The 26,716-nt window shown below is 43.9% G+C and overlaps 2 protein-coding genes across 6 annotated transcripts in view; one reads left to right on the forward strand and one right to left on the reverse strand.

Annotated features, from left to right (window-relative positions):
• The first annotated feature begins 833 nt into the window (after positions 1 to 833).
• Positions 834 to 21,899, forward strand: uba5 (ubiquitin-like modifier activating enzyme 5). Of its 3 annotated transcripts, none has more exons than XM_059945737.1 (12): positions 834 to 973; positions 5,013 to 5,058; positions 5,142 to 5,231; positions 7,656 to 7,765; positions 8,855 to 8,941; positions 10,206 to 10,290; positions 10,400 to 10,504; positions 12,049 to 12,176; positions 12,315 to 12,450; positions 14,850 to 14,925; positions 16,519 to 16,625; positions 17,681 to 21,899. In XM_059945737.1, exons 1-12 carry the CDS (start codon positions 894 to 896, stop codon positions 17,765 to 17,767), a joined length of 1,137 nt encoding a protein of 378 aa, XP_059801720.1. In that variant the 5' UTR covers positions 834 to 893; the 3' UTR covers positions 17,768 to 21,899. The 3 variants fall into 3 exon arrangements, with proteins under 3 accessions (XP_059801720.1, XP_059801721.1, XP_059801722.1); XM_059945738.1 differs by having other exon boundaries at positions 7,725 to 7,765; XM_059945739.1 differs by lacking the exon at positions 834 to 973 and having other exon boundaries at positions 5,012 to 5,058; positions 5,142 to 5,226.
• The window catches only part of nphp3 (nephronophthisis 3), a 159,744-nt gene continuing 151,529 nt past the window's right edge, over positions 18,502 to 26,716 (reverse strand). For all 3 annotated transcript variants that reach the window (XM_059945734.1, XM_059945735.1, XM_059945736.1), the window contains one exon: positions 18,502 to 26,137. In XM_059945734.1, the coding sequence (XP_059801717.1) occupies positions 25,957 to 26,137 (181 nt within the window). In that variant the 3' untranslated portion in view covers positions 18,502 to 25,956. The remainder of the gene's footprint in view (positions 26,138 to 26,716) is intronic.

Here is a 26,716-nt window from a genome sequence, read left to right on the forward strand (position 1 = left end):
GTCTATACTGAATATTGGCCAGGTCTGTCTGGGTGAAAGGGGGTTGTCTATACCGGATATGGTCCAGGTCTGTCTGGGTGAAAGGGCGTGGTCTGTACCGGATATGGTCCAGGTCTGTCTGGGTGAAAGGGCGTGGTCTGTACTGAATATTGTCCAGGTCTGTCTGGGTGAAAGGGGGTGGTCTATACCGGATATGGTGCAGGTCTGTCTGGGTGAAAGGGGGTGGTCTATACCGGATATGGTGCAGGTCTGTCTGGGTGAAAGGGGGTGGTCTATACCGGATATGGTGCAGGTCTGTCTGGGTGAAAGGGGGTGGTCTATACCGGATATGGTGCAGGTATGTCTGGGTGAAAGGGGGTGGTCTATACTGGATATGGTCCAGGTCTGTCTGGGTGAAAGGGGGTGGTCTATACTGGATATGGTCCAGGTCTGTCTGGGTGAAAGGGGGTGGTCTATACTGGATATGGTGCAGGTCTGTCTGGGTGAAAGGGGGTGGTCTATACCGGATATGGTCCAGGTCTGTCTGGGTGAAAGGGGGTGGTCTATACCGGATATGGTCCAGGTCTGTCTGGGTGAAAGGGGGTGGTCTGTACTGAATATTGGCCAGGTCTGCCCGCTAACGGACGGTCCATCCAGAATACAGCACGTTGGTCCTGTCTGTGGCCGTCCGGGAGCAGACGGGCGATGCCGACGTGCCTGGGAGGATCTGCCCTGTGGAAAGGGAGCGTCTGGCCGGGATGTCCGCCACTCGAGTCCTGCCACGTCCCTGCCTGCCTTGGAGATGACGTCACGTGACGCTGCCTGTGTCCGACCTCTTTCCCTTCCGCCGGCGGCCGGTACCTTTTTACTGACTGGGGACCATTATCGCTGTGACACCAGAGCCCGGTGGCGCGATGGCGGCTGATGGGGAGCAGCGGGGTCGGCGGCCTCTGCTTCCGATGAGTGCGGAGGTCGTGGACTCCAACCCATACAGGTGATAGCATCCCATCCCTGACTGGTGAATGCTGGGGACTTTCATGCGGAAAGGAGAGGAAGCTGGGTGTGGGGAGTATGAAAAGAGGTGGATTGATGCTGGCAATGGGATTGTGCTGGGACTGAGGTGCCTTATGTCCATCTCCATCTGCTTTATAAAGCTGACTGCATTGACAGAGTTGCTGTTTGGTTACAGTGCTGTGTCCAGGACAGTTTGCTGGCAGTCAGAGCTCGGAGATTTTAGGCAGAATCATAAGCGCCCTCCCTAACGTTATTTCAGCTCGGAGCGCCAGAGTTAGGGATTCAATTCCGTCGTCATCTCTAAGGATTTTGTTGCCGCTCCCCGTCGAGTACGTGGGTTTTCTCCGGGTGCTGAGAATGGCATGTGATTTAATAAAGTAACAGTATTAAGGGGAAGACTCTTCAAATAGTAGTAGTAGATGACGTGTTGTTGAAACGGGAAAGGCTGCAAGAAGGCGCTGAAATATACAAGGAGTGATCACAGACCTTAAAATGGTTGCAGATGTTTTCTGACAGCTGCGGAGGAAAAACGCAGGAGACTAGAAGTGAGAAACAGATGGAGGTCAGTAGACCTTGTGCAAGTCAATAATGACAGTATATGCTGGGAAGAGCTTGAAAGAAAACTTACAAACCAAAGCATTTTTATCTTTTTCCTTTTTTGTTAATTAGTTGCAAGGGAGAGCAGAAAAAGTGTTGTGAGGCGGGATTTTTTGAAAGGTCTGATATTGTAAGAAACAAAATAAGTGCATCACAATATATACATGTACTCTGTCTATTAAATCCCTGACAATTAGTCCCCTGGTCTTGTTGCATTAACCACATAAATGGTCCTAAGTATTTTGTGTACTGTTGTAGGGGGAGGGAACAACGACCTACCTGGGGGAAGTAATACTGGCCACATGTCTGGCACTAAGTCTGTCCCTGTGGCTCAAAAGGGTAGGGAACTGAAGAGGATGGCAGCAATAAAAGGGGACTCCAAAGTCAGGGGGACAGATGGGCGATTCTGTGAATGCGTAATAGAAACACAGATGGTAGTTTGCCTCCCAGGTGGCAGGGGTTGTGATGTTTCTGAACACATCCACAATATCCTGAAAAGGGAAGGTGAGCACCCAGAAATCGTGGTACATATTGGTACTAACAACATGGGCAGAAAAAGGGAGAAGATACTGGAAGAAAGAATACAGGGAATTAGGAAGGAAACTGAGAGACAGGACCTCAAGGGTAGTAATCTCTGGATTGCTGCCTGTCACATGACAGTGAGGATAGGAATAGAATGAGGCGGCAGATAAATGTGTGTCTGAATAATTGGAACAGGAGGCAGGGATTCAGATTTCTGAATAATTGGGACGACTTCTGGGGCAGGTGTGTCTTGTACAAAAGGTACAGGTTGCACTTGAATCTGAGGGAGACCAATATTCTTGCAGGCAGGTTTGCTAGAGCTGTTGAGAGTGATTTAAACTAATATGGCGGGGGCATGGGAACCAGTAGGATAGAAATGAGGATGAGCCAGCAGGTTTGCAAGCTGATGATGGGTGTAACATGAATGTAAGGAAAGACAAGCCAATGACTGGGTACAAGTGCAGTCAGCAGAGTTAAATTGTACCACAGAGGCAAAATTCAAAAAGCGAAGAATGCAGAACTGAAGTTGCTGTAATTAAATGTGCGTAGCTTTCAGAATAAGGTGGACAAACTTGCGGCGCAATTGCAGATTGTGGGCAATTGATATTGTGGGCATCACTAAGTAATGGCTGAAAGAAGGTCATAGTTGGGAGCTTAACTTTAAAGGATATACTTTGTATTGAAATGAGACTAGGAAGGCAAAGGTGGTGGTGTGGCTCTGTTGGCAATAGATGAAATTACATCTGTAGAAAGAGGAGATATAGGGTCAGAGAATGTCAAATCTTTGTGGGTGGATTTAAACATGAGAATCATATATAGGCCTGCAGATAGTAGCCAAGATGTGGTGTTGAGATTGCAAAGGGTGCTAGAAAAGGCATGTAATAAGGGTAATGACACAATTGTAATGGGGGACTTCAATGTGCAAGCAGATTGGGAAAATAAGGTTGGTGTCGGATCAAGAGAGGGAATTTGTTGAATGTTTACGAGGTGGCTTTTTAGAGCAGCTTGTGCTTGAGTCTACTCGGGGAAAGGTTATCTTAAATTGGGTGTTGTGTAATAACCCAGATCTTACTCGGGAGCTAATGTAAAAGACCACTACTTTTCACATTGTTTGTCAATGATTTGGATAATGGAAATGATGGCTTTGTTGCAAAGTTTGGTGGATGATACAAAGATAGGTGGAGGGGTGCTGAGGAAGCAACGCGATTGCATTAGGTCAAATGGGAAGAATGGACGGATGAAATACAGTGTTGGGAAATGTACGATAATACATTTTCGTAGAAGGAACAATAGGGTGGACTATTGTCTTCTACCTGAGAAGGTTCAAACATCAGAGGTGCAGAGGGACTTGGCAGTCCTCAAGCAGGACACCCAGAAGGTTGATTTACATGTTGAGTCTGTGGTGAAGAAGGCAAATGTAATGTTAGCATTTATTTCAAGGGGAATAGAATATAGGAGATAATGTTGAGCCTTTTTAAGACACTAGTCAGGCTGCACTTGGGAGTATTGTCAACAGTTTTGGGCCCCATATCTCTGAAAGGATGTGTGTTATTGGAGAGAGTGCAGAGGAGGTTCACAAGGATGATTCGGGGAATGAAAGGGTTAACAATGAGGAGCGTTTGGCAGCTTTGGGCCTGTACTCACTGGAATTTAGAAGAAACCTACTGAATGTTGAAAGGACTAGATGGGGTGGATATGGAGAGGATGTTTCCTGTGGTTTTGGGTATCCAGAACTAGAAGGCACAACCTCAGAATTGATGGGTGACCTTTTAGAACAGAGGGTAAGGGGTAATTTGTTTAGCCAGAGAGTACTGAATCTGTGGAATGCTCTGCCACAGACTGTGGTGGAGGCCAATTCTATGGGTATATTTAAGGCAGAAGTTGATCGTTTCCTGATTGGTCAGGGCATCAAAGGATATGGCGAGAAAACAGGTTTATGGGGTTAAGTGGGATCCGGGATCTGCCATGATGGAATGGCCCAATTCTGTTTCTGTGTTTTATGGTGTATACTTGTACAAATTACACAACAGGGGAAATGGGTCAGGGATCATAGCTCTCTTTAGGAGAGTGTACAACAGTTAATATTTACTTATGTTGCCTTCACTGTAATTCATTTAGTTTTTTGCTGCATCAAGCAAAAAATATCACGCTATTTCTTCAAAATATTGCTCTATGTTCAGCGTTAAGATTTTTTGTTTCACTTCACAATCCTCTTTCAGGATGGGTATTTCCCATGCAGTCAGCTCATTCTGATGTGATTATACTATACTTGCAAAATTTTGTTCCTCTCCGCTCTCACCCTATCCCATCAGGAATTATTTGCTGTTCATGTGTATCATGAGACAACTCAAGATAGTTCAGGAACAGTAGGATGAATGGCTTTGTTTTGAGTCATAAGGTTCTTTGATTCTGTACAACTGATAGCAGCGAACATTTCTAAAACCTAATTCATTAAAGACTAAGGGACAGACAACAGGTCAGATAGTGATGGCTGTGTTTTGTCAATGTGCTGCCATGCATTACAGGTTCTGCATTCTGCACAGTTAACCATACTAAATGTTTACAAACACTCAGAGGCCTTCCTGTTGAATAACTTCATTTCTCTTTGATATATCAACCCTTTACACAAAGTATTCCCTAGTACCTTGTCAAAAAGTTGAAGTGCTGCTAATATTTTTTTTCCTGGTACTGTGGTCTACAGAATGAAGATTTTAATAATATTTTCCACAACTTTCCTTTTTTTGTAACTGTTTCTTAACTGGTCTTTAACAGTAGTGAACAAAATAATGACTGATGGCCATTAAAATGGGAACCCTGAAGAAACTCGGGTACTACTTGAGAAAGGTGATGAAAGTTTTTGCTGCATTTCACTTGTTTCATTATTTTTCTATTTAATTTAGCCGGCTAATGGCTCTGAAGAGAATGGGTATTGTTGAAGATTATGAGGTGAGATGGATTTGTAAATGTCATCATGTTGTTTTTGGATGTTTTGACTAAAATGTCTGACTAGCGTTCTCCTCTGAAAACAGAAAATCCGTCAGTTTGCAGTGGCAGTCGTGGGTGTTGGTGGGGTTGGCAGTGTGACAGCTGAAATGTTGACAAGATGTGGCATTGGTAAGGTAATGCAAGCTTTCTTTCTTTTCATCTTCATCCTATGACCACAGAGGGAAAAGACTGACAAACCATTCTGAATAAATTAAAGAAGTAGGAACTGGCCACTGTTGTATTTGGCCTTACTCAGGCACTTAAAGCAAATATTCTCAATTTGTTTCTTTCAATTTCAAAATCTATCTTTCTCACCTTTGAGAATGAGTAATGACTACAGATCCACAGAAAACCAAAAGATACCAGTACAGTGTACAGTCGGCCCTCCTTATTCGCGGGTTCCGCATGTGTGGATTCAACCAACCGCAGAGCGGGAAAACCCGGAAGTTCTCTCTCCAGCGCTTGTTGTTCGAACATGTAGATTTTTTTTCTTGTCATTATTCCCTAAAGAATACAGTATAACAGCTATTTACATAGCATTTACATTGTATTAGGTATTATAAGTAATCCAGAGGTGATTTAAAGTATACGGGGGGATGTGCATAGATTACCATGGATCGGGAATCGAAAAACACGGAAGTTCTCCAAGTCGGAACAGGTACATCTGATATTATTTAACGTCAGTTAGTCAAACGTTTATCTTAGTATATAGTATATATTTTACCTTTCTATGCATATAAAACACTTAAAAACATACGTATTTCAATAATTAAATCTGAGTTGCTTATTATAATTGTAGCTTTCATCGGGGCAGGGCCTTTCACATGCTCCATTATTCTCACTTTATCCTTTAAAATTGTTCCAATTGTTGGCCGACTATAGCCTAACGCTTTTCCAATGACCGAAGGCATTAAACCTCTTTCTGATCACTATTATTTCCACTTTATTTTCAATCGTGATCGTTTTCCGTCAACGGAACAGAAACAGAAACCCGAGCTCCGCCGGGTCCAAAAGTCCACCGCACCGAGACAGATTAAATAAGGGACCTGAGCATTCGCGTTTTTTGGTATCCATTGGGGGGGGGGGGGGGTCCCAGAACTAATCCTCCGCAGATAAGGAAGGCCGACTGTACAAATAAATTTGCCCTCAACCTGATTCTGAATGGTTGAATACACTTGTATGAGCAGAAGACACCTGTATTCTTTAAAATGTTTGCATATTTTGAGGACATGATATGATACTGCTTTTTAGGAGATAAATGTGTATTTGTTTGAAGATTGACAGAGTTCTTAGCAATAAAATGCTAATAATTTGTTAGCACTCAATTAACAATACACTGTGCATTATGGAAGAAAAGCATTTGGATGATCTGAACCCAGTTTTATTCTAGTGTGAAAGTATCGCTACCTTTTCCCCTACCTCAGCCAGTTCTTTCCTTGCAGGTACTTACCCAGTTCCTACTTGAATTCTGGGATTGAACCTACCTCCGGTACTTTTCCCAGTGGCCCCATTTCACATTTGGTTCTTTAACCAGTCACCTCTATTCTGTGTCCTGGTTCTGGAACAACAGTTTCTGACTGTCTATACCTTCCACAATTTTAAATCACTCACAAGCTCCTCTCTGTTCCAAGGAGAGCAATGGAGTTTCTCCAGTGTACAGAACTAATGCCTCTTATCTTAGGAATCACTTTGGTAAAATTCTTCTGTATCCTCTCTAAACCTTTTACATATTTCCTGAAGTGTGATGGCAAGAACCGAGCAGAATGCTGAGATGTGGCCAAAGTAGTGTTAGAGCTACTTTAGGTCATGGCAACGGCTAATTATTTCCAATTTGGCATCAAATTTAACCAGTGAACAGCTGTAGAAACCTCATCCCTATCTTCATGAGCATCTGGAGAATATTCCAGTGTACTCCAAGGTGGCCTCCCTCATTATACCTTCTAAATTTGTCATCACAATCTTGTCCTGTGAACTGAGTTGTACCTGTTCCCATTTACTCTTTAACCCTGTTCTTTTTTAAGAATATCACAAATGTAATTGCTTCACTACAGATTGCTATGCCTTCGGCAATAGAATTTCCTCCCTAATTTTCTCTCCTCTCCTCCTTTTAAGATGCTCCTTAAAAATGCTTTGACCAAACTTTTGGTCATCTATCCTACTATCTCCCAGTGTGACTTAGTGCTTTTTTTTTGGTAACTGCTATGAAACATCATCTTTAGTTTCACCATGTGAAGGTTGTGTTGTATATATTAAGCATAAGTGGAATATATTTCATTAACCACCCAAAAATATCACTAACAATAACAACACCCATGAGCCATGTTGACAACCATTTGTATTGGTTGCTTTAATGCTTGTGTACATGGGAGTGAAGCAGTTATTTAATGATCATAATTCAATATTAATCATTGGCCTAATACGGTGAGAGCCTGGAAATTTACTTCTGGTCTATTAACGTGCTGGAATGTAGCATTATACACCTTGATCTGAGGAGCCTGTAACTAGATTTTTGGGGTGGTTTGAATAAATTCAATAATTGATTACTTTGCAATTTGCAGCTTTTGCTATTTGATTATGACAAAGTGGAACTGGCCAATATGAACCGACTGTTTTTTCAACCTCACCAGGCTGGTTTAAGCAAAGTGGAAGCAGCAAAGCACACTCTGAGGTAAAGCTACATATGGTTATCATTACGAGCTTGTGAGCTGAACTAGTGGAAGGTCAGATATAGTGTGGGGAAGATGTCATTAATCTAATTCAGCATGAAAATAGAAGCATATTATCTAAATGGTTTTAGAGAGCAGAGGATGTGGGTGACCTGGTGCATTATTTTATAAAAAAAAGTTAACATGCAGTTACAGCAATTAACTAGTAAAGTTAATTACAGTTTGCTACTGGGGGAACTGTGACCATCCTGGATCATTATACAATTAAGTCTTATTTTCTTTGTTTCATAAATATTTTCAGAAGGTTTACACAACTAATTATCTGCAATGGACAGATTGTCTTTAAGGAAAGGTTGGACAAGCTAGAATTGTATTGGCTGGTGTTCATTAGAGAGGGGGAGATTTGCTTGTAAAACAAGATCCCGAGGAAACTTGTTGGGGGCCAGGAAGATGTAGAAGGTTACTATTTGTCAAAGAATCTGCCACTAGTGATTTGAAAATAAGGGGTTACGTGTTTAAGATGGAGATGAGGCAAGAAAGTCTCCAAGGGTGGTAGAAGCAGAGTCTTTGACATTTTAGTACAAAGATGGCCAAATACTTGATGGGTAAGGGGCTGATGAACCTATGGAATTCTCCACAAGTGTCCATTCCTGAAAACACTTATAAAACAAAGAAAATAAGACTTAATTATATAATGATCCAGGATGGTCACAAGTCCTTCTGGCCCACTGAGCCTGTGCCACTCAGTTTCACGTGGTCAATTAACCCACTAATATCAATGTTTTTGGAATGTGACACGGAGACATACAAACACCTTACAGACAGATACAGAATTGAACCTGGACCGCTGGCACTACAATAGCATTCTGCCAACTGCTACACTTCGCTGCCACCTTCTAGACAGTAAAGACATCGGAGCAATAGAGAGAGGGTGGTAATATGATTCTGAGACCGAATCATCTATGATTGTCCAATGGCAGAGCACGTTTGAATGATACACTCTTGCTAATTCGTATGTACAATAAGGTCACTAATGTTCTTACACAATCTATCAGGAACTGAATGTCGATATCCTGTCTTTGAATTTACAGGAACATTAATCCTGATGTTGAGTTTGAAGTTCATAACTACAATATTACAACAATGAACAACTTTCAGCTTTTCATGGATCGAATCAGGTTAGGTTTGCGATTAATAATAGTCTCTCTCCGTGGAAGCTGACTATTTATAGCTCGTTCTATACTTGTTTCAGATATGTCTTCAACCACTGGCCACTCCAGAGAGTTTCCATTTTCAGAGAAGGGCAGAACTATGGTCCATCAATAATCCAGTGGGGACATGGGTGGAAATTCTTTACTAGTGTTGAGTTTGTTTCCACCAGGATGATTGAAGTTAAAACAAAAACATGTTAAACAGAGACTAAAAAGGCACATGAGAATGTAGGGAACAGAGTTAATGAAATCAACAGGAAACTTTTGGAGCATAAGGACACATGTCAATGTTTTCACTAGGTGAGGCTTAAATAAAAAAACTTAATTACAAGATAAGGTACCGGCCTTTTAAACCAGAATATGTAGAAATTTCTTTTCAGAGGATAGTGAATCTCTGGAAGTCTCTTTCCTAAAAAGTTCTGGAGGCTGAATCTTAGAAACATTTAAAGTGAAAGTTTATAAACATGAAAGATTAGGAAATTGAAGAACATGGAGATCTGGTGCATAGGAGGAATCAAAGCCTCTATAGATCGGACATTATCATATTGAATGGAGGGACAGGATTGAAGGGACTGGCAACCTATTCCTGCTACTTTCTTGTGTTTGTAAATGCCAGAGTGTACAAGCTGGGCCAAATTTTGCATGCAAAATACCGTATGCATTTTTGGAAAAGGTCTACCCCCTCTTGAATAGCCCTTAGGAGTCTCTTAGATTAGTACGTGGAGTAAATTTACATTCTGACACATGTAACTTTGTTTCTTTAATTTCATTGAGCATTGAAGCACTTGTGATTCAGTTGAGGGTTAACAGGGTAGATGCAGAGATGATAGATACCTCTCAGTCTGACGGGCTTGGCTCTCGATCTCGAACAGAGATGGAACTCCTTTCATACAGAGGGTGGTGAGTCTTGGGAATTCTCTGCGCAAGATGCTGTTGCAGCTCAGACAGTGACTATATTCAATGCTGATGCCCATACATTTCTGGATATTTAGGAAATTGTGCAGGGAGGAGATCAGTTTATGAGCAGACCAGATGAGTTGTTTCTCATTTGCTTGACTCTTGCATACAGTGCAGATCTGAGGGGCTGAATGCTTTTATGTGGGTTCTTTTTAGGATTTCTGTTTTAGAGGAATCCCCAGTTTGTCACAGATCTCACCAGTAGGTTAAGATGCTGGTCTCAATCAGTCCCTGACAAAGGATACTAACTCGACCCTGTCTTAATTCTAATTAGGAATGGTGGGTTAAGTGAAGGGAAGCCCGTGGATCTAGTACTGAGCTGTGTCGACAACTTTGAAGCACGTATGACAATAAACACTGTGAGTTTATATTCTTTAATCCAAGATTCCTAGTGCCACTGAAACAGTAATTAACTGAAGTTATGACTTGCTCTAAGACAGCGTTTGAAGATTTCTTCATTTTGTCTAGGCTTGCAATGAGCTTGCCCAGGTGTGGATGGAGTCTGGGGTCAGTGAAAATGCAGTCTCAGGGCATATACAGCTTCTCATTCCAGGAGAAACGGCCTGTTTTGCGGTATGTCAGTGTTGTTCATCATATTGCTTTTCATTGCAAATAAATCTTTGGATTGCAGAATTTACTGGCTTCCTAGTCATGAGGCTATACTGAGCTTCTGCAAAGGGAATGCTGCATCTGTTAATCGAGACATAAGGGTCTGCGGAAACATTGCTGGAGATGTCAGGCAGCATCTGTGGTTCTAGAGGCAGTGGGGTGGTCAACAGTTTGAATTCCAATGTTGTATCAGGACTGAGCACCTAAAGAGGAATGGCTTTTCAAAGAGGAGAGAGGGAGGAGTGAAGCAGGAGTTGGTAGGTGATAGGCAGATCCAAGTGAGGAGGGAGATGATGAAGGAAGTAACAAGGGGTTGGGAGACGGTGGCTAGTGGGTGATAGGTAGAACCAGGTGAGGAGAGAAATGATGGGCAGAGAGTTAGATGGAGGTTTAGACAGGCTGAAAGGTGATAAATGGAGAGATGAGACTGCAAATGTAATATCCCATTATCACTCATATTTACTATGACAGTCTAAAAATTAAAATAAGTACTATTTAGGTTGGCATGTTAGCATAACACTTCAGCAACATTGTTGCCTAATGCCAGGCAAGGAGAGTCTCTCCAGGATTAGTCCTGAAGTTACCGATGTCCTCATGGACCTTATTGAAATGTACAAAGTTCTCAGAGGGTTTGACAGGTGAATGTGCTTCCCATGGCTGAAGAGTCTACAACTGGGGGGTGGGGGTTCACAGGCTCAGAGTAAGGGGTGGGTTATTTAGGATTAAATGAGAAACTTCTTTGTGTAGAGGTTGAGTCATTGAATGGAAGATTCTTTATCACTAAACTGAGGGACAGTAGTCGATCAGCTGTGATTGAAAGATTTGCCCAGTCTTACTATTGTATTCTCTTACTTCTTCCTCCTGTTCCTGACCCTTGTGGAGGAGGTTTGATGTGTTTTTCTATGAATGATTGAGGGTTTATTCACTGTACTCATTACAATTCATGGGGCATGGTAATTCATTGCCTTAAAGGGATGGTGAGTTTGAACTGCTTTCTGGAGAGCTCCAGCGTTTACACCCGGTAATGAAGAAGGACTTCAACGTCAAGATGATGTATTGAGAGGTAGTGGTGTTCCTTCTCTCCTGCTGTCTTTGTCTTCAAATGCAAACTTTTTTATTTGGTTCGTAGTGCACCTACCATCTCCCAGCGGTGAGGTGATTCCAGTCAAGTATCCAGGGTAGTGTCAAGCTTCTGAACGTTGTTGGAGCTGCAGACGGACAGTACTCCGTCATACTCCTAACTGTTGGATGGAAAGCCTTTAGGGTGTCGCTCACATCAGGATACCTAGCCAGTAACAATGTTGTAGCCATAATTCAATCAATAGAGAGCTGCAGTTAGTGAGACAATGGTAGTGCCACTCAATGTCAAGGTAAGTGCAGGTTGAGTTGTTAAAATGCTCATCGCCTGGAATGAGAGAAATTGCTGTCCATGCATGAAGGATACTGTTCATATTTAAATTGTCATGGTGACTGGTCTTTGCGATGCGTGGCATTTGTTCCTTTTGCAGTGTGCACCCCCACTTGTCGTGGCTGCGAACATTGATGAGAAGACACTGAAACGTGAGGGGGTCTGTGCAGCCAGTCTCCCTACCACCATGGCAGTGGTGGCAGGCCTTCTTGTACAGAATGTCCTCAAGTAAGTAAGTAATTAGTAGCTTTTTGTGCTCTTAACACAGCAGCATGTTAATCACTAGCATCAAACAATGAAGTTCAGCCCAATCTGAACGTTTGTCCTCCAGTTGTTTAATGAGTAACTTGGTGTTTTATTTCCAAGGTACCTGTTGGGCTTTGGTTCTGTCAGTTATTATCTGGGTTACAATGCAATGCAAGATTTTTTCCCAACAATGATGATGAAGCCAAATCCAAATTGTGATGATAAAATTTGCAGACTCCGCCAGAAAGAGTACAAGGTGAGCCTCCTCAAGTAATAGAGCACTTTCATTTCAATGGCAAATTTTGGGACCAAAGGCCATTCCAAACATATTATAGCTAATTAAGTTCTCAGTGATTTGCATACACCAATCTCCTGAACAACATGACAGTGACCAAATAATGTTTGGGAATAGTTGAGGGATATAAACCAGTCAAAACACAATGGAAAGTTTCCCTGCTGTGCCTCAAAATCCAGCACCTTGGAGCAGAGAAGCCTAAGCAAGCAACAAACAAGAAACTTGAAGGAATTAAGCAGGTCAGACAGTACCAAGGAAGGAAATGGACAGTCAATGTTACTGAGTCCCAGAACGTTATGGCACAGAAACAGGCCCTTTGGCCAATCTAGGACACGCCAAACTACTAATATACATCCCATCAACCTGCACCTGGACCACAGCCCTCCATACCCCTCCCTTCCATGTATCTACCCAAATTTCTCTTAAATGTTGAAATCAGACCCACAGCTGCTGGCAGCTCATTCGTCACTCTCACCATCCTCTGAGTGAAGAAATTCCTCTTCATGTTCCCCTTAAACAATTCACCTTTCACCCTTAACCTCTAGTTGTAGTCTCACCCAAACTCAGTGGAAAAAGTCAACTTGCATTTACCCCTTAATTTTATATACCTCTGGCAACTTGTGCATGGCTGAGGATGTTTTAAATATCCTCTGGTTCAGGAGCCTTTTAGTTGAGGAGTAATAACTGAACTTGGTGGTGTGGGTGCTGAGGTTCTTCCTGATAGAAACACCAAGAAGATAACATGGCCTAGATTGGTGGGGGTCCTTCCCTGCATCACCACTCACCTCCTTGTAGATGTGCTCAATGGTGTGGAGGGCTTAACCATGATGGACTGGGCTGTATACACTACTGTTTGTAGGTTTTGAAATGTTTGAAGTTGGAAATGAGATGGTAAAAGGCTGGAAGGGGGAGCCCAAGAGGAAGGAGGGGGTGGAGATGGGGTGAGGGCACCTTACTAAAGAATTAGATGCGGTTGAAGGGTTCAACATCACGGTGGCTCTGAAACCACGCACAAGATGCTGGAGGAACTCGCAGGTCACGCAGCATCCATGGAAAAGAGTACAGTCGACTTTCAGGCCGACACCCTGCATCAGGTCCTGATGAAGGCGGCAGCAACACAGAAGGCCAGTACTGAATGGTGGAAAATAGAATTGGTAGAGATGGGTACTTGATATCGATGGGCTGAGAGCCAATTTCAGAGTTGTCTATATACCTTTGTGAATATATCTGGAGGTATTTTATGTCCAACAGAGGGCAGAATGTCCTCTATTTTATGTTTCATCCAACAGCTGTGAGAGTGCAACTCTCCAGCTGTACTGTCAGTCGTGGTCTGGGTGCTTAGGTCTCACGAAAGGGAGGAGGCCACAACCTTCTGCTGGAGTTAGAGAGGGATCCAGTGAGCCATGTGGAATTCTGTATGTTTTCCTTGAAATAAACAAGTCATTCACAGACTCGCCTATCCATATCAGTACGTTGTTCATTACTAAATCTAATTCTGGGATCCACTGCATTATGGCTAAGAAGGTTTTTCATCGTTTTATTGGGAGGATGTGGCTATTGGTGCCAAAGACTCCCACAAACGGACAACCGTTCTGCAGTGCAAACAGAATGGGTATGCTTTTGTCATACTCCTGACAACTGGGTATTGAGTGCTCCCCATCCGAGACCCAGACACCATATAAACCACTCTATTGATGGCAGTCACTATAGCTGCTAAACAAATGCACTTCTCAGTAGAAAATATCACGGAGCATTTAAGGGAGCATTAGCAAAAAAATTCACATTAATTCAACATGATGAATTTGGACAGGTAATTGGCAAGACTGGATTTCCTCTTGTGACAATGCCACAGATGAGCAGGTAAATGGGAGGACCTTTGCCAACAGAGGCATAATATTTGAAATTTGGAGGTGCAGAGATGTTAGAAGACACTAAAACCTTGGGGCTTGGCTCTGCTGTGGCAGACTACACATAGGCAGATATAAGAGAAGATTTGAAACAAGCATTTCAATTTTAAACCTCATTTAACAGGGAGTCAGCTTAGGCCAAAAACAGCACTCAATGCTACTGCAGCAGAGTTTTGGGAAAAAGACCCTGTTTACATAGGATAAGAGGAGAGCCAAGTTAGATACAGCATAAAAAATTATCCATTATACCTCAGGTGAGCCCTCTCACCATCCCCTTTCCATTTCCCTTTGCAGTGTTTGTCCATTTCCTGTCCTGTCAAGGTCTTGTGCCACAAGGCACCAGAGTTGTTCACATGGCATCCTTGCATGCAGACTCCCTGTTTGCCTGGGATTTGAAACCGATGAATGGAAAAGTTAATATTTATTTTTTGCTCTCTCTACCATGACTTACAGGAAAAAGAAACTGAACAACCAAAGGAGAAATTGGTGGAGGAGGAAGAACCGATAAAACATGAAAATAATGTCTGGGGTGAGATCAGATTTAATAATTTATCTCATTGATGTCAATGGAATTTTAGTATTTGTTCCAAAAACCCAGTGAGTTGTAGGTACCTCCCTGGGAAAGATTGGTGGGGTAGATGAGAAGCTCAAGCTTATCAAATGAATAGCAAGAATATAATAACCCCTCTGGTTTAAACAGTATGTTATTGTGCAGAAAGCCTACTACTGAAAATAACCCATAATGGAAGATCATTGGATCTCCATTGGTCTTAAGTGTAGGGTAAACAAGTAACATGTTCTCAGTTTGGTTTTCCTTAGGACCACAGTATTCCAGACCTCATCGAACACCACCTCCGTCTTCCACAAGAGCCAGGATCACCGGCTAATCTCCCACTGTCTAACCATTTTAGTATCATTTGCCATTCTTGCATCAACCTCTCTCCACTACCTTCTCTACTGCCAAGTAGAGGGCAGATGCAAATTAGAGGAATACCTCCTATCCACCTTGTCCGTCTCCAGCCTGACAACATGAACATAGATTTCACTAACTTTCAGAAACTTATTTTCTTCCTAATCCCACCACTCCCCTCCCCTATTCTCTCATACTGCTCACCACCCATACATTCCTTTCTTTACTGTCTTTCGCATCTTCAGTCCTTTGTCACTTCCACCTGCTACCTCTCAGATTCTTATCATTTCCACTCTCCCTCCATAATCTGTATCAACCAAAATCCTGCCTGCTCTTGATCTAGCTCTCTTCCCACCTTTTGATATTGGTTATCTCTCCTCTTTCCAATCCTGTTAAAGGGTCTCAACCTAAAATGTCATCTGTCCACTTCCCTCCATAGATGCTGCCTGACCCACTGAGTTCCTCCAGACAGTGTCCAAGCTCACAATCTTTAGCTGCTTTATCAGTGATTATCTTTCTATCAATAGGTCAGATGTGGGATGGTCATTGATGATTCCAGTGCTCACTGGTAGCTTGTACAAAAGTGTCGTCACGCATCTTCATCTCCAGCAGGACCTTGACATTCTACTGCACCACTATTACCAAATCACCCACTTCCTCTATCCCAGGAGTCAACTAACATTTCAATGGACCAACCTTGAATATACTTCCCCTACAAGAGTGGGTGAGCAACTAGGTCTCCTGCAGAGTGTGACTTTCCACCATCAACATGGTACTCCTCTAATCAGTCTTTTCTGTAAGCACCTAGCATAACCTTGTCTAGTTACATTACCTCGCTAAATTTCACCAGCTCATGGTAGTTTTCCAACAGGAAGGTGAAGGTTGACAAATTGGGAGCCCAAATGTCACCACCTAAGCACAAGTAAGGCCACTCAGAAATACCCCAAAGTGGGGCCTCACAAGTTTTTAAAATTATAGCTCTTTGCTGTCAGTTGGTGGGTCTGTGGGGAGTTTGTTAATTTGCAGCAGCTCAGCAGCAAGCACCTTCCCCATTCAGAAGTTTGGCATCCAGAACTAAGCACAAGTGTCAGAACTATGCTGATTGAGATAGTGGGCGTCTGTAGAATGGGCTACCCTTTGGCTGAACTGAAGGCAGGCTGGCTGAGGTTGTGAAAGGTGCTGTGCAAAAACATAGGACTTGTCCTTTTACAGGTATTGAGCTTGTTTCTGAGATCTCTGATGAGGAACTGAAAGCTGCTTCAGGCTGTGTTCCAGACCTTCCAGAGGGCATCACAGTAGCCTACAGTGTGCCAGTTAAGGTGTGTTCATTTATCAATACTAAAATAATGCTGTGGAATCTCAAAAGAAATATTAAGGAAAACATACCATATTCACCTTCAGAACAATTTGTTTTGGTGTGACATCAGTGATCAAAATGTTGAAGAGCTGAGGTTAGGCTGGTAGCATGATGATGATCATGGCTTGCCTCCTCTTCAGTTTGACTGTCATCCCTACCGAGAGTTCAGACTTGCCCTAATATCTGATTTAATCTGTGGTTGCAGCCTCATCTGACTCGTATGATGTTAAGTTTGTTTTGCGATAGTAGTAACAGTGGAAAGAAAAAAGTAACAAGAGGGCATGTTTGGATGGTGAGGGTCCTGAGTGATGGATGTTGCCTCGAGGCACGGGCTCCTAAAGATATTCTTGATGGTTGGGAAGTTTGTGCCCCGAGTTTACAGCCTCTTGCGATCCTGAGCAGTAGAGACTCCATACCAGGCTGCATCTATAGAAAACCTAGTGTTTTTGGTGACCTACCAAATCTCAAACTTCTAACAAGTAGAATTGCTGATTGCCCAGGATAGATCCTCCAGGATGTTAACACCAAGGACCCTCAATGACAACTGGTACTTTGTTTGTAATTTTATCTCTGCTTTGCACTGTTGCTGCAGAACAACAAATTTCTCATTATATAAATTCCAGCCACAGTTGTACATCTACTGTACGCTAATTTATGCTCACTGACCTACAGATTCTGATCATGGTTATCTGCCTTTGTCTTTCTTGAGCTTTTTTTTGTTTACCGAGGGACCTGTGAATGTTCCCAAGAATTATAGATACAAAATTCTGCAGATGCTAGAAATCTCGAGCAACACACACAAAATGCTGGAGAAACTTGATGAGTCAGGCAGCATGTACAGACAGTCGCAGTTTCAGATCAAGTCCTGATGAGAGACCTCGGCTCAACCTTGGCTACTTATTCCCCTCCACAAATGCTGCCTGAATTCTTCCACCATTTTGTGGATGTTCTTGTATTGTCCTTTTGTAACCAAAAGTTGTTTTAGTGACTGACTGCACTTATCTGTACTCTTGCTAGACGGATAATACCAATGTCACTGGAGATACAGTTCAAGAGACAGAGGAGAGCCTGGAGGATCTCATGGCTGCAATGAAGCGGTTATAACTATTTGCCATTCACAGTCCAGTTGACTGAATATTTCTTATGACCTGAACTGCATTGGGTCTTATGTGAATCATGGTGTCCAGAGCCAGCAGTGCTGGTGAATATAATTGTACTGCTTTAAAAACTGTCCTTTCTAAAATTTTATTGCATTAGTGACTGTACTTCATTGTCATTTTACATTCCCCAGTAAGTTATGGTGTAAATGTCAAGAACATGTTTAATTAAACTGCAAACTTAAGTAACACAATGGCTGCAGTGGTTGTGTTAGAGTCAGAATTCTACAGCACAGAAACAGTCCATGCCATACCATTATTCTGTCTAGTCCCATGGAGCTGCACCTGAAACTGCCCTCCATATCTCTCCAATTCAAATTTCTCTTAAATATTATAATTGAGCCTGCATTCGCCACTTGCAATTGCAGGTTGTTCCACATATGCACCACCCTCTTACTGAAGGGTGGGGAGCTTGGCTGAAGCAAGTCCCATAAATGGACTCCTCAAACAACATCATTATAGGATTAAGATAAAAAGGTTTCATTTTGGACCCAACATCAGAAGCATAATTTGGTAACGGGCTGAAGGATTGTTGCAGCAATGGCCATTGACACATTTATCATTAACAAATATCCAGAACTTTGTACATGGTACAGTTCCTGAAGTTAATTTGAAAGGAGGCATTGAAAAAAGCTGGATCTTATCCTGACACAGATAAGTAAACTGAATGATAAAAACAAATGTGGTTTCAATGCTATATTTAATATTCCAAGGTACTGATTATACTGCTCAAACTAACAATACATCCCATTCCGATTAATACATGAAATTGTATTTCCATAATAGAAACAGAAAACCTACAGCACAATACACACAATACAGGCCCTTCAGCCCACAATGCTGTGCTGAACATGTACTTATTTCAGAAATTTCCTAGGGTTACCTGTAGCCCTCAATTTTTCTAAGCTCCATGTACCTAACCAGGAGTCTCTTAAAAGACCCTATCATATTCACCTCCACCACCATTGCCAGCAGCCCATTCCATGCACTCACCACTCTCTGTATAAAAAAACTTACCCCTGACATCTCTTCTGTACCTACTTTCAAGCACCTTAAAACTCTGCCCTCTCATGTTGACCATTTCAGCCCTGGTGAAAAAGTCTCTGGCTATCCATGTGATCAATGCCTCTCATCATCTTACACACCTCTGTCAGGTCACCTCTCATCCTCTCGCTCCAAGGAGAAAAGGCCGAGTTCACTCAACCTATTCTCATAAGGCATGCTCCCAATCCAGGCAACATCCTTGTAAATCTCCTCTGCACCCTTTCTATGGTTTCCACATCCTTCCTGTAGTGAGGCGACCAGAACTGAGCACAGTACTCCAAGTGAAGTACTGCGGTCCTATATAGCTGTAACATAACCTCTCTGCTCCTAAATTCAATCCCAAAGTTGATGAAGGCCAATGCACCATATGCCTTCATAACCACACAGTCAATCTGTGCAGCTTTGAGTGTCCAGGCCCCAAGATCCCTCTGATCCTCCACACTGCCAAGAGTCTTACCATTAATACTATATTCTGCCATCATATTTGACCCACCAAAATGAACCACCTCCCACTTATCTGGGTTGAACTCCATCTGCCACTTCTCAGCCCAGTTTTGCACCCTTTCCATGTCCCACTGTAACCTCTGACAGCCCTCCACACTGTCCACAACACCCCCAACCTTTGTCTCATCAGCAAATTTACTAACCCATCCCTCCACTTCCTCATCCAACACACACAAAATGCTGGTGAAAAGCAGCAGGCCAGGCAGCATCTATAGGGAGAAGCACTGTTGACGTTTCGACACTGGGGATAGGGTTCCCCTTGTCCTCACCTACCACCCCACCAGCCTCAGGGTCCAATGTATAATCCTCCGTAACTTCCGCCACCTCCAACAGGATCCCACTACCAAACACATCTTTCCCTCCCCCACTCTTTGTTTTCCACAGGGATCGCTCCCTACGCGACTCCCTTGTCCATTTGTCTCCCCCCATCCCTTCCCACCGATCTCTCTCCTGGCACTTATCCTTGTAAGTGGAACAAGTGCTACACCTGCCCTTACACTTACCCCCTCATCACCATTCAGGGCCCCAGACAGTTCTTCCAGGTGAGGCGACACTTCACCTGTCAGTTGGCTCCAGCCTTGAACTCCAGGCCAGGTCTTCACATGCTGCGATTGTGTCTCCCATCTCCCCTTCCCCCACCACCACTCTGCAATCCCCTCTCCCTCAGATCCCATCGTCAGCTCCTGGGCCCTCAGAGGCTCCATCTTCCTCTCACCCCAACCTTTCCCTCTCCACTGACACTACCAGCCTCCCTCCCCCCTCTGATCCCATCTCCCATCTGTGCTGGGTCTTTACCATTCCCTCCGACCTTCAACTCTAAGGCAGAGCACTCTGACCTCAGTAAGGGCCTCAGCTTTGTCCCCTTAACCCACACCTCAGCGAGTTCTGTGTACACCATGACACTGAACTCTTCTTCCGCTGGCTCCGTCTCCGAGCTTACTTCTTTGACAAGGACTCTCCTACCCCCACCGATGACCCCTTCTCCCGTCTTCAACCCTCCTCCTCTTCATGGACACCCCGCTCTGGTCTTCTACCTGCTCTGGATCTCTTTATTGCTAATTGCCGATGGGACGTCAACCGTCTCGACTTCACCACACCCTGTTCCAGTTCCAACCTCACTCCTTCTGAACGCTCTGCTCTCCGCTCCCTCCGCTCAACTCCCAACCTCGCTATCAAACCTGCTGATAAGTGGGGAGCTGTTATTGTCTGGCGTTCTGACAACTACCTGGCCGAGGCACAGCGACAACTCTCTAATACCTCCTCATATTTACCCCTTGATCATGACCCCACTAAGGAGCACCAGGCCATTGTCTCCTATACCATCACCAACCTTATCAGCTCTGGGGATCTCCCATCCACTGCCACCAACCTCATAGTTCCCACACCCCACACTTCCCATTTCTACCTCCTACCCAAGGTCCACAAACCTGCCTGTCCAGGTAGGCCTATTGTCTCAGCTTGCTCCTGCCCCACCAAACTCATTTCTGCATATCTTGACACTGTCTTATCCCTCCTTGTTCAATCTCTTCCCAACTATGTTCTTGACACTTCTCACGCTTTGAATTTTTTCGATGATTTTAAGTTCCCTGGCCCCCACCGCCTTATTTTCACCATGGACGTCCAGTCCCTATATACCTCCATCCCCCACCCAGACGGTCTCGAAGCTCTTTGCTTCTTTTTGGATTCCATACCTAACCAATCCCCCTCTACCACCACTCTCCTCCATCCAGCAGAATTAGTTCTTTCTCTCAATAATTTCTCCTTTGGCTCCTCCCACTTCCTCCAAACCAAGGGTGTAGCCATGGGCACCCGTATGGGTCCCAGTTATGCCTGCCTTTTTGTTGGCTTTGTGGAACAGTCCATGTTCCAAGTCTATATGGGTATCTGTCCCCCCCCTTTTCCTTTGCTACATCAACGACTGCATTGGCACTGCCTCCTGCACGCATGCCGAGCTCGTTGACTTCATTAACTTTGCCTCCAACTTTCACCCTGCCCTCAAATTTACCTGGTCCATTTCTGATACCTCCCTCCCCTTTCTTGATCTTTCTGTCTCCATCTCTGGAGACAGCTTATCTACTGATATCTACTAGAAGCCTACAGACTCTCACAGCTACCTGGACTATTCCTCTTCCCACCCTGTCTCTTGCAAAAATGCTATCCTCTTCTCACAATTCCTCTGTCTCCACTGCATCTGCTCTCAGGATGAGGCTTTTCATTTCAGGACGAAGGAGATGTCTTCCTTTTTTAAACAAAGGGGCTTCTCTTCTTCCACCATCAACTCTGCTCTCAAACGCATCTCTCCCATTTCCCGCACATCTGCCCTCACCCCATCTGCCTGCCACCCCACTCGGGACAGGGTTCCCTTTGTTCTCACCTACCACCCCACAAGCCTCCAGGTCCAACATATAATTCTCCATAACTTCCACCACCTCCAACGGGATCCCACTACCAAGCACATCTTTCCGCAGGGATTGCTCCCTACGTGACTCCCTTATCCACTTGTCCACTCGTCCCCCCCATCCCTTCCCACCGATCTCCCTCCTGGCACTTATCCTTGTAAGCGGAACAAGTACTACATCTGCCCTTACACTTCCTCCCTCACCACCATTCAGGGCTCCAGACAGTCCTTCCAGGTGAGGCGACACTTCACCTGTGAGTCGGCTGGTGTGGTATACTGCGCCCTGTGCTCCCGTTGCAGCCTTTTATATATTGGTGAGACCCGACATAGACTGGGAGACCGTTTCACTGAAAACCTACGCTCAGTCCGCCAGAGAAAGCAGGATCTCCCAGTGCCCACTCATTTTAATTCCACGTCCCATTCTGATTTTGATATGTCTATCCATGGCCTCCTCTACTGTCAAGATGAAGCCACACTCAAGCTGGAGGAACAACACCTTATATACCGGCTGGGTAGCCTCCAAACTGATGGCATGAACATTGATTTCTCTAACTTCCGTTAATGCCCCTCCTCCCCTTCTTACCCCATCCCTGATATATTTAGTTTTCTCCCCCTCTTTTTGCCCATCACTCTGCCTGTTCTCCATTTCCCTCTGGTGCTCCCCTCCCCCTTTCTTTCTCCCTCCCATCCCATGATCCTTTCCCTTCTCCAAGCTCTGTATCCCTTTCGCCAATCACCTTTCCGGCTCTCAGCTTCACTCCACCCCCTCCTGTCTTCTATTATTCCGCATTTTCCCCTCCCCCTCCTACTTTCAAATCTCTTGCTATCTTTCCTTTCAGTTAGTCCTGACAAAGGGTTTCAGCCTGAAACATCGACGGTGCTTCTCCCCATAGATGCTGCCTGGCCTGTTGCGTTCCACCAGCATTTTGTGTGTGTTACTTGAATTTCCAGCATCTGCAGATTTCCTTGTGTTCACTTCCTCATCCAGGTCATTTATAAAAATCAAGAAGAGAAGGTGTCCCAGAACAGATCCTTGCAGCACTCCACTGGTCACCGACCCTCCATGCAGAATATGACCCGTCTACAATCACTCTTTGCCTTCTGTGGGCAAGCCAATTCTGGATCCACAAAGCAAGGTCCCCTTGGATCCCATGCCTCATTACTTTCTCAATAAACCTTGCATGGCTTATCTTACCAAATGCCTTGCTGAAATCCATATACGCTACATCTACTGCTCCACCTTCATCAATGTGTTTAGTCACATCCTCAAAACATTCAATAAGGCTCGTAAGGCATGACTTCCTTTTGACTTACAATTCCTAACCATATTATGCCTCTCCAAATGTTCATAAGTGCTGCCTCTCAAGGACTTTTCCATCAACTTACCCACCATTGAAGTAAGACTCACTGGTCTATAATTTCCTGGGCCATCTCTACTCCCTTTCTTGAAAAAGGGAACAACATCTGCAACCCTCCAATCCTCAGGAACCTCTCACCTCTCCATTGATGATGCAGAGATCATTGCCAGAGGCTCAGCAATCTCCTCCTTCGCCTCCCATAGTAGCCTGGGGTATATCTTGTCCAGTCCCAGAGACCTATCCAACTTGATGCTTTCTAAAAGCTCCAGCATATCTTCTTTCTTAATGTCTATATGCTCAAGCTTTACATTCCACTGTCAGTCATCCCTACAATCGCCAAGATCCTTTTCCATAGTGAATACTGAAGGAAAGTATTTATTAAGTGCCTCTGCTATCTCCTCTGGTTCCATACACACTTTTCCACTGTCACACTTGATTGGTCCTATTCTCTCATGTTCTATCCTCTTGCTCTTCACATACTTGTAGAATGCCTTGGGGTTTTCCTTAATCCTGCCCACCAAGGCCTTCTTATGGCCCCTTCTGGCTCTCTTAATTTCCTTCTTAAGCTCCTTCCTGCTAGCCTTATAATTTTCTAGATCTCTATCATTACCTAATTTTTTGGTAAGCTTTTTTTTCTTCTTGACTAGATTTTCAACAGCCTTTGTACACCACGGTTCCTGTACCTTACCATCCTTTCCCTGTCCCATTCAAACATACCAATGCGGAACTCCGCACAAATATCCCCTGAACATTTGTCACATTTCTGTCGTACATTTCCCTGAGAACATCTGTTCCCAATTTATGCTTCCAAACTCCTGCCTGATGGCTTCATATTTCCCTTACTCCAATTAAGCACTTTCCTAACTTGTCTGTTCCTATCCCTCTCCAATGGTGTGGTAAAGAAGATAGAATTATAATCACTATCTCCAAAATGCTCCCCCATGGGAGACCTGACTCCTGACCAGGTTCATTTCCCAATACCAGATCAAGTACAGCCTCTCCTCTTGTCGGCTTATCTACATATTGTGTCAAGAAACCTTGAACACACCTAACAAACCACCCCATCTAAAGCTCTTGCTCTAGGGGGATGCCAATCTCCCACGATGACGACCCTGTTATTATTACACCTTTCCAGGATCTGCCTCCCTATCTGCTCCTAGATGTCCCTGTTACTATAAAAAACACCCAGTGGAGTTATTGGCCCCTTCCTGTCTCTAACTTCCACCCACAGAGATTCAGTTGACAATCTTTCCATGACTTCCTCCTTTTCTGCAGCCATGACACTATCTCTGATCAACAGTGCCATGCCCCCACCTCTTTTGATTCCCTCCCTGTCCTTTCTGAAACATCTAAAGCCTGGCACTCAAAGTAACCATTCCTACCTCTGAGCCATCCGAGTCTCCTCTGTAATGGCCAAAACATCACAGCTCCAAGTATTGATCCACGTTCTAAGCTCATCTGCTTTGTTCACAGTGCTTCTTGCATTAACAGACACATCTCAAACCATTGGTCTGGAGTGTATCCATTCTCTATCACCTGCCTGTCCTCCCTCTCACACTGTCAAGCTTTCTCTGTTCGTGAACCAAACGCCCTTTCCCCCATCTCCTCAGTTCGGTGCCAAACCCCCAGCAATTCTAGTTTAAACGCTCTCCAATAGCCTTAGCAAACCTCCCTGCCAGGATATTGGTCCCCCTGGGATTCAAGTGTAACATGTTTTTTTTTTGTACAGGTCATGCCTGCCCCAAAAGAGGTACTAATGATCCAGAAATCGGAATCCCTGCCCCCTTGTCCAATCCCACACATTTATCCTCCACCTCACTCTATTCCTATTCTCACTGTCGCATGGCACAGGCAGTAATCCTGAGATTACTACCTTTGAGGTCCTGCTTCTCAGCTTCCTACCTATGCCGTTGGTACCAATATGTACCACGATATCTAGCTGCTCACCTTCCCACTTCTGGGTGTCGTGGATGCAATCAGAAACATCCCAGACCCTGGCACCTGGGAGGGAAAGTACCACCCGAGTTTCTTTCCTGCATCCACAGAATTGCCTCTCTGACCCCCTGACTACAGAGCCTCCTATACTGCTGCCTTCTTCCTTTCCCTACCCTTCTGAGCCACAGGGCCAGACTCTGTGTCAGAGGTGCGAGCACTGTTGCTTCCCCTAGGTAGGCCATTCCCCCAACAGTACTCGAACAGGAATACTTATTGTTAAGGGGGACAGCCACTGGGGTATTCTCTAGTATCTGACTCTTGCCCTTCCCTCTCCTATCTGTCCCCCGAGGCCCTGTGACAACTTATCTATAGCTCCTCTACAGTCTATAGTCACCTCCCAAAATGCAAGAACTTCCATCCAAAGCAGTCACAGCATTAAAAAAACATCTTCCCAATTCTACCCCATTGAGGTCACAAAGTTAGTCCTCGGAAGAGGGAGATGACATTTCCTAATCGTTCTCATAATGGTGGCACTTGTAGGTGCTGGTACTAGGGACAGATTTATTTTCAATGCTATAAAAACATTTCCCTTCAGAAGCAGTTTTGGTTCAGTAATGAATTTTTCATTTAGGAGTAGAACCAGCTCATCCCAAACATGAGTTGATCCAAGTTAGTGACAAAGCATCATTCTTTCTCTCCCACATGCCAGAATCATTGGTGCTTAATCACAGTTCTTTTTCTCAAAATATTCCTTTACACAACTAAATGTTCCAGATTCCTGGAAATCTTCAGTTGAAGTTATGAAATAAGTCCATTTCAGGATGGACTGTACTCACAAAAGATTAAAAACCACTTGAGACTACAGCACAGGAGTTTGCGATCCATTTTTGATGTTGGTCACCTGAACCCCAGTTCCAGATAGGGATTAGAGGCCAAAGCGTTTTTTAAACTGAAAGCATCTCCACTGGATGAATGCCTTGACAGAACTTTTCCACAAACCACCGAGGACTCCGCTTCCTTGATATCCATTGCTCTCTTGTACAATTCTGCTGCCTTCTCAAAATTGGCTTCTTCATAGCTGTAATGGTGAAGACATTAATCCATTACCACTACTCTCTTGCAAAAGAATATCTGCAAATCACTCATTTCACACACTTTAGCACTGCAAATATACAAAACATACCCTGTTGTCAATCAAATTTCAGCATCACACATTCCTCCCCTCCACATTGATCAGTACAGCATAGGAACAGACAGGTCTTCGAGACCTTGATGTCATGCTGCATTGATTAAGCTAATGGTACTTAAATCCATCAATCCTTTATGCCTGCACATAACCCAAAACCCTCCATTACTTATATTCGCATACTCTGGAAAATTGGGTTATTATTGACACATGTTGAGGTACAGTGAAAAGCTTTACTGGCAAACAATAAATTGCAGGGGACATAATGAGGTTAAGAAAACATCTTACTATACAAGACAAGATTACATCTATGTCTATCTAAATTTAAGAGTTTCTTAAATGCTCTTCCTCACTTGTAAGCACATTTATATGGAACGCTGCCTCGAGAAAGCAACATGCATTATCAAGGACCCCTGTCATCCAGGTCATGCTCTCTTCTTACTGCTACCATTGGGAAGGAGGTACAGAAGC

Source organism: Hypanus sabinus, chromosome 20 (genome assembly GCF_030144855.1).
Source record: "Hypanus sabinus isolate sHypSab1 chromosome 20, sHypSab1.hap1, whole genome shotgun sequence".
NCBI lineage: Eukaryota > Metazoa > Chordata > Chondrichthyes > Myliobatiformes > Dasyatidae > Hypanus > Hypanus sabinus.